Genomic DNA, 8,844 nt, shown 5'->3' with positions numbered 1-8,844 from the left:
ATCAGGGAGAGAAGAATCCAAAATGGCCGCCCATACTTTGGTGAGGTGCAGAATGGAGTAGCAGTCCAAGGCTTGGAAGCTCACTGCAGTCGCCGGTGTAAATCTGTGTCAGAAAACTCAATAGTTTGCATTGTAAGTCTGAAGAGCACACAGCGGAAGCCTGAAGGAACTCCCAAAGGCAATGATGAAGACCGAAGATCCTCTAAGAAAGAGGAACCCTTCCTTCTTTCCCTTTTTAGTCTGTTCAAGCTACAAGCCTATTAGTTGAAGCCATGGGAAATCTAGGGAGGGTCTTTCTCAGTTTGCTGGCCTTCGTGTCAATCATCCACAGACACACCCCAGAATTTACTAACCTGCGAGGTAGTTTCTACCCAGGTCAAGTTGACACGTTACCACAGTCACAAATGTTCATTAACTTTTGGGGTATTTGCCATTGGAGATTTTATGAATAAATTTTTATTAACATTTTATATGTCTTTTGATGAAAGTAAGCATTGTTTCTACAGCACATGTATAGGATTAAAATTACTGATTTATAAATCAGACTACTTACATAATTTGCAGGGCTCAGTGCAAAAGGAAAATGTAAAGTCACTTATTCAAAAAGTAAGGTAAAATGTCACGAAGTTTTTCCTTTTATTCTTTCTTTCTCTCTCTCCCTCTCAACTTGGCATGGCATTTACCTGTTATTTAATGTCAAAGTTAAACAATATTTAAACATTATCTCATATTTTAACATTCATTTTGCTATTGTGCAACAGCAATATAAGAGCATTTAATCTGTTTGCAAATTACCAAATTGCATAATTCATACTTTATAGCTTGTGCATGCATATGCATTTCATTCTTGGAAATGCTAAATATGTTCAATGTTTTTACTTCACTTCTAGTTACATGTGTTTTATGCTAACATTTCCTATCTTCAGTTTACTAGTGATAAAGAGAGACTAAAAGAAAAAAAGTTTGCCTGGATGCGCGCGCGCGCGCGCGCGCGCGCGTGTGTGTGTGTGTGTGTGTGTGTGTGTGTGTGTGTGTGTGTGTGTTTGCTCCTTAAAATGCTATTATCTTCTTTCAAAGAAAATTCTGGTTTGTATGGAAACAAAGCCTCTTGCTGGCTTTCAGAGCTGCCCATTTATCACATATTCCTTTGAGTCTCCTTGAACTTTTAGTCACTGTGGTTCCACTGGAGTTCTATGCTTTGGGACATGGGAAAAGCTAGGCATGGCTGTGGAAGCAAGGAACAGTAGCAGATACACAAATTTCACATCCTACCTTTGCCCAGGTCTGGGCTCCAGAGTCTCTAAAGACTTCACTTTCAAACAACAAATTTAAAGACAAAATTAATCAAAATGTCAAGACATTATCAGCAAAACATTAAAGTATGCAGGGGACTCTTCTGAGTCTGGGGCTTTGAGCAGCAGCACAGGTCACTTGTCCAAGAACCCTATGCTGGAAAACTCTTTTCCAAAGAAGTTGCACCAATGCAACCCTTGTACCAGCAATGCATGAGCATTCCAGTTGCTCCAGCATGTCACTAACATTTCATATTGTTTAATTATCAAAATAGAAGTGCACTAGTATCTCACTGTGGTTTCCTTGGTGACAAATGATGTGGAAAAGCCTGTTTTCTATTTGATATCTTCCTTTGTTCAAACTTTTGTTCATTTTTATGTTGGATTCTCCATCTTCTTCTTGATGATTTGTAGGGGTTATATTTTCTGCATTATTTTGATGTACATACTGCAAATATCTTCTCTTGGTCTGTACTTTTTCACTCCTTAATAGTATCTCCTGATAAATAGGAGTTGTTAACACTAATGAAGCCTAATTTACTAATCTGTAACCTTACAGTCAGCCTTGATGTCTTAATGTGATCATCTTGATTATCTTAGACTTTTTTTGAAACAAAAAGCTCTCAAAGGGCCTATACACTAAGCTAGCATTTTAAAAACTTGTCAGGTCATAATTGATTAAATTACTAAGATGAGAAAATTATGGGCATCTGACTACTTCTGGGCTGGAATCTCAAACCAAATTATTAATCTTGTACTTTGTTTTTCCAAGCAAAAAAAGAAGGATCTTTAGCTTCTTTTCACATACTCTGTCTAATTTTCATGCCTGGCTGATATAGTCACTAATTGAATTACTATCAACAGTTGCTACATTGAGAATTTGGGGGGGGGGCTCAGGAATGCCAAGTTCATTCAATACTTGCTAAGATTTTCATCTTCTTCATTATCACCATTCTTAATGACACTGACTGACTTCCATGGATATTTACAAAGTCTTCCAAAAGCCATTGTTTCTGTTTTTAGGAGTGCTGTTTCTGTTTTCCATAGCAATTCTCAATCTCAAAATGGTAAAGAAATAACCAAAACAGCATCACAATTCTTTGAAATTAAGGAAAAGCTGCCAAATATGCAGAATATACATACATATGCCCAGAGTACATGTGTATGTAACAATATACTGCATAATATTCATTATATTAGGATACACATATATTCTTTCAGTTCGTGGCTTGTCTCTTAACTGTCTTCTTTAGGGTCATTCACTGAAAGGAATTTCATATATTTTCCTATAAAGGTCTTGCATGGTCTATATGTCTTTCGTGCTGGTATAAATGATGCTTTCATTTCATTTTTAACCTCTTATTATTGGCATAAAAGTGTAAAATTGCTTTTTCAATATTGAATTCAGGTCTAGAAACCTTGTAAATACTCATACTGATATTTTAAAAGATACTTTTCTACTGTGTATGCAGAAAATCATTGTCTATGAATAACATTTCTATCATTTCTAATTTTATAACTTTGTTTATTTACCCTATCACAATTGCCAGGACATAGAGCATTATGAATGACAGGAGACATATTTGTTTTGCTCTTGACCTGAAAGAAACACTTTCAGTATTTTGCCATTAATTATACACCCATGACAGTTTTAAACATTCCTCATTACCCATAAACAGGGAAGTTTTCTTCTCCCCCAAAGTTGCTATATTTTTGTTGTTAACTGAAAGGACTCCCAGTGACAAACATGGGACAAATTAAGCAATAAATAAATAAGTAGCACTGAGTGATAATGCAAAATATAAAATAAATATGATGGAGGTGGCATGAGATAACAAAAAGAGTACTTCATCTCTGTGAGATCTTTTCAAAAGAAAGAAGGCCCTGTAACTCCAGGCTAATTGCAAGAAAAATATTTTTAAAAAATAAATACTGATGGAATCTTATACAGAATACATGGCCAATACTCCTTAAACTGTCAAGTTCATTTAAAAAAGAAAGAGAGAGAGAGAGAGAGGAAGGAAGGAAGGAAGGAAGGAAGGAAGGAAGGAGGGAAGGAAGGAAGGAAGGGAGAGAAAAGAAAGAAAGAAAGAGAGAGAGAGAGAGAGAAAGAAAGAGAAAGAAAGAAAGAAAGAGAAAGACAAACTATTACAGACGAGAGAAGACTGGGAAAGCATGATGATCAAATCCAATGTGGTATTCTGAATTGGAACCTGGAAAAGAAGTGGAAAAACTAGAAAAATCTAAGTAAAATTGGTTTACTTAACATTAATATATCAATAAAAATTCTTAATTTTTAAGATTTACCGTGATATTGTACAGCTATTCTGAGAACTATACAGAAACTGCAAAATCTTTTTAGTTTTTACTTCTATATACAAAGCACAGAAGTAAAATCTAAAAATTCTCTTTTGAAGAAAAGTGCAGTATTTGGTGCAAAAACAAACCAAAGAGAAGAATAAAAATCCAGATAAAAACTCTACCTTTATCATCGACAAATTTTTCAAGAAAATGGCTAGAGCAAATCAACTTAGAGTGAAAGTCTTCTAACAATAGTACAGAAACAAGAAGACATGTATAAAAAATTAATCACTGCTTTTTTCCTATATATGCATTAATTTAGCTTATCCTATTTTATAGATATAATTATAAAAATTAAAATGGTAACGTGTTTGAGAAAAAAAGTACTTCCAACCTTGGGCTACACAAAGATTTCTTAGGTGTATAACCAAGAGGTTAAAATGGATCTTTAAAATTTTGGATTTTTTTTTAAAAAGATAAGCTATTTTTCCAGCCTCCTTATGCTGAGAGAGGAAACTGTAAATCCCAGGCCTGATGCTAATGAAAATGTAACATTCCCTGGGTCATCTGGTGGGCCAAAACCGGCCAAATCCACATAGGTGTGTCCCCTGGCTTTTGTTCTACCCCTTCCTCATCAGAGTAGAGGTGGACTATCGACTCCCAATTGGGTCAAATTGTGAATAAACTCATCTTCCATTTTTATGGCATCTTCTCCTATCTAATGGCAGGCAGGCAAGCAAATCTACACAATGAGCTCAGAAGAGTTCCTCAGCAAAAGGCGGGAGGCCAAAATGCTATTGTTGAGTAACAAATATTGAAAAATTGGAATTTATCATAATTAAAAACTTCTGCTCTTGTAGACATCATTGTAAAAATGAAGTGACAAGTTATGAGCTGGAAAACTATTTTCAACTCATATATCTCATAAAAAGCTACGTATGAAGAATACCTAAAAGACCCTCACAATTAGGTGATAAGAATCCCAAATGCCTGCCAGCAGGAAGTGGATCAGTGGTGTATGCATGCAACTTGAATTCTGGCATGTTTATCTTTCTGAGCAAAGAAAGATACAGCATGCTACAGAACATTTCCTTCCATATATATAGAATATATATATCATACATATATAAATTAATTTCAGGTACCATTAATTGGAAATGTGAAAATAAAGCAATAAGGTTTCCAGATAACTTAGATATGTTTGTGACGTTAAGGTAAGTTTTTTTTTTAATTTGTAAATAGGACACAAAAGATAATGACTCTAAAGAAAATACTTGGGTAAATAAATAGATGATGTTGCATTTAAGAATTTCTTTTATTGAAAGATACTATTTTAAGTGTAAAAAGGCTCAGGGAAAGACACTTGCAACATATGTGGCTGTTAAAAGCCTAACAGTATAAGCGATAAATTCTTTCAAATAAATTAAAAAATGAAATGAAAGATAACCTAATTGAGAAAATGGTCAATAAATTTGAGCAGATTCATCACAAAAGAGCATATTCAAATGGTTAGTAAGTTTGTTTAAAAGTTTCAATATCATCAATCATCAGAAAAATGCCAATCAGGGCCGGGATGTAGCTCAGTGGAACAAGCACCTGCATGGCAAGCGCCAAGTTCTGAGACCAGTTCCTGGTACCAAAACCAAAAAAAGAAAAATGCAAATGAAAGCCACAAGGGGTGTCAGTCTAAGCAGCCTGAAATAGCTAAAACGAAGCCTGAAAATACCAAGAATGTGGAAGAAGGAATGTCACTCATGGGAGTGTAAAACTGGTACACTTCCGGGGAAAGCTTTTTTGGCATTAATTACTTGAGTTGAGTTTGTGTCTAGCCTATGACCCCACAGTTACATTCCTAGGTGTATGTCTAGCAGAAATGTACCTATCTATGCAAGTGGTATGTACCAGAATGCCTAAAACAGCACAATTATCAATAACTCCAACTGGAAACACTGTTTTGTTGTTGCAGGAGGGTTTTGTTTTTTGTTTTTGTTTTTGTTTTTGTTTTTTGTACTAGGAATCATACTCACACCCTTGTGCTTTCCAGGCAGACGCTGTGCCACTGAACTACATCCCTGGTCTGGAAACAACCTTAAAATCATCGAAAATTGAATGAATGAATAAATAAATAAATAAACTGTGGCATACAATGGATAACTTTACAACAACTACCACAGATAACTTTTATAAAACAACATCACAGATAACTTTTATAAACATAAGGTTGAATGGAAAAAAAAGACAGACATGATGGATGACACACAGTAAATTGTTTGGAGAAGAAAGCTAACTGGTAAGTGAGTGATTTCTGCACTTCCGGCACTGCTCTGCTTCCTGGACTTGGGTGTTGCTTCCCAATGTATACACTTTGTCATAGCTTACTGAGCTATAATGCCTATTTTTGTATGTTTTTCTGTAGGTGTATCATGCTTCACAATTACACTTTTTTGTAAAAAGTATAGACTATTTCTCCAAAAATTTTAAAGATTTGATGAGAAAATATAGGATTTAAATATTAGAAAAAAATTGGGATTTAAGCAGCCAGCACACGTAAAAATCTCTATAGCTAACCTCCAACTATCCACATAGAATGGCAAAGTAAACTAAAAGGATTTTAGAAATCACCCAAGACTCTCTTCTTTTCTGTATCTGCACTCTCCCAACCATTCTCAGAGAATTTTATCTGATAAATTCTCTTCCTTGAGCTGCCACCAACTCTTCAACATTCGTTTAGAAATAATTAATATTAATACAGTCTAATAGAACTGATACAATCTCAACCTGCCCCTAACTATACTTGAGTGTCCAGGAATGAGCATATTTTTTCTACTTGCAATGTACTTTGCAATATAACAATCACAACACTGCACTTTCCATAAGTTAATAAATTATACATTTTAATACCCACATATTTATAGTTCACACCTCAAATGCATTTGCTTTATCTTCTTAAGTGTAAGAGGCATACAAGGAAATCATTAAAAGCACAAGCTTTGGAATTAGATTAGCTTAGGTGCCAGTTCTGTTGCTCCATAAGCCAGCTACATGCCCAAGCCTGCCTCCTGGGTTTGAAACACAGGACACGTGACTAACCACAGAATTCTTGCAAGGACTGAATGAGGCAGGACATGTAAAATGCTTAGCATACTGTCTCTCTCCAAGTAAGACTTCGGTAACTCTGTGCTACTGTTACACATCATCCGTGGAAACCATGTAGAAATCAAACTAGAGGAGCAAAATATGTATATTTTTGCTTTACTTCTTAGTACTTGGCGGTGGGAGGTGGGGGAGACGGGTAGGAGGATAGTATTTAAAGTTACTAAGGAACCAGTCACCCTAAGGTGTAACTGGGTCACAGGCAGAGCAAAAGTTATGATGAAAAACCTTCACGTCAATGCATGGGAAATAGCACCTGCATATCCAGTAGATTCTCAGATTGTGTTTCCTGAGGACAGAGTGAGGAGTTAACAGCAAAGCAAATTGTGGGTGGCCCTCTGACAAGTACGGAGGGAGAACTTGAAGAGGAAAAGAGAAAGGGGAGGAGAAGCATGTGCCAAATAATTCCTGGTGCCAAATAAGCCTCAGGCACTCATGGGGAGGGCGTCTCATCACCCACTGGTTTCACCCACTCCCACTTGCTGGTCAGAGCAAGAACTGCAACTGTTCAAGTGAAGAAAGATTAGAAATAAGGGAGGAATATGTCTATGTCTGCTTTAGCCCTTCAGATTATAAATGAATCCTATTTGAACAGAAATGCATGAAAGTCCTAAAGATTAGTTATCAAAGCGGGGGGTGATAGAGGTAAGCTAACATAATTTGTAATTGGACAGGCAGAAAATGGCAACTCAAGATAACAATGACCATGCACTAAAAACATACAGCCCTTCCCCAAATGTTCAGAAATTACAACTGAATCAGTAATGTGGAGAAAGGGAAACCACACTAGTTGTTTTAACAGAGAGAATTTGCTATAAGGAACTGGTTAAACAGATGTTACAGAATGAAGGAGAAGGAGGAGGAGGAGGAGGAAAGAGAAAGAGAAAGAAGAAAGAGAGAGAGAGAGAAAGAAAGAGAGAGAGAAAGAAAGAAAGAAAGAAAGAGAAAAAAGAAAGAAAGAAAGAAAGAAAGAAAGACAAATCCATGGTAAATGGGAGGGGACTAAGAGAGGTGGGCAGTGTTGGGGGAGGGGCCATAAAAAGAATTAAGGTGCATTATGTACACAAAGCGAGCCCCCATAATGAATGTAATCATTGTACCACAAAGATGTACTAATAAAACTTTTTAAAATTATAGAGAATACTGGTATTGGAATAGAAGGCAACTACTAGAAGCAATCGCCAACCTCAAGGCGGAAGAAAGGAAGAGGATGGGGGATTATATCCAGGAAGAGGAGCTTCAGGAAACCTCAGCTCAGGATCCTGAGATGTGCTAGTTTTCCCAGGGATGGAGTGAGGCAGACCCCGGTGCACAGGAAGAAGCTAGAAACAAAAACCAAAAGTGGCCGGAGCTGGCTGCTCAGGCTGAGTAGAGGCACGCGTGGCACAGCTAGGAGGGCAGCGAGTGCCCACCAGGGACCCTCGCCTTTCCCCAGCAGCTGGCCCTTCGCAGCGTCTCTGCCTTTAGGAGCTGCAGGCGCCCGATGACCAAAGAGATGGGTGGTCTAAGCTGGACTCCACAGCGCGGGATCTGGACCCAGGCTCCCGCCTAGGCTTGCGGGACTTCAGAAGCGTCGCTGGACTTCGGTTTCCCCGTGCTTCTCGGTGAAATCGGCGAGCCCCTACCGGCGGGTGGTGTAGGCTGATCGACCTCAGTCCCGTCCTGGTGGGGTCGGGTAACGCCCGTCCTTTTCATGCTCCTTCTGCTATTAAACCAGGGTTTTAAAGGTCCGAGGAGCCGGAAAGCCGAGGTCACCCCGCAAGCTGCTCCCGGCTCGCCTCCCCGGAGCGCGCTCACCCGCGCAGTGACCTGGTTGGCTGAACCGAGTGGAAAGGGGCGGGGCGCTGGCTGGCGTTTGCACCCCTCTGGGGAAGCCGGGGCACTCGCGGGGGTCCCGGATCACCGCTCCGGGTTTCGGGGACCCTGGGCGCGCGGCCGCTGCAAGGAGCCACAGGCGCGCTCTGCCCGGATGTGACCGCGCTGCGCCCCCATGCGGCCCCCGGAGACCCCGGCCCCCGGCCGCCCGGCCCTGCAGCTGCTGCCGCCGCTTCTGCTGCTGCTCGCCGCGGCGCCCTCTGGCCAAGCAGGTACGTGGGTG

At 39.1% G+C, this 8,844-nt stretch overlaps 1 protein-coding gene across 1 annotated transcript in view; it reads left to right on the top strand.

Annotated features, from left to right (window-relative positions):
- Positions 1-7,825: 7,825 nt before the first annotated feature.
- Il20ra (interleukin 20 receptor subunit alpha) overlaps positions 7,826-8,844 on the top strand; it is a 35,522-nt gene continuing 34,503 nt past the window's right edge. The window contains exon 1 of the mRNA XM_003468507.4: positions 7,826-8,833. Within this exon, the coding sequence (XP_003468555.3) occupies positions 8,737-8,833 (97 nt within the window). The 5' untranslated portion in view covers positions 7,826-8,736. The remainder of the gene's footprint in view (positions 8,834-8,844) is intronic.

The sequence above is a fragment of the Cavia porcellus genome, unplaced genomic scaffold, assembly GCF_034190915.1.
Source record: "Cavia porcellus strain 051 isolate PalLab524CR breed Dunkin Hartley unplaced genomic scaffold, mCavPor4.1 scaffold_22, whole genome shotgun sequence".
NCBI lineage: Eukaryota > Metazoa > Chordata > Mammalia > Rodentia > Caviidae > Cavia > Cavia porcellus.
This window is presented reverse-complemented; position numbering and strand designations above follow the sequence as displayed.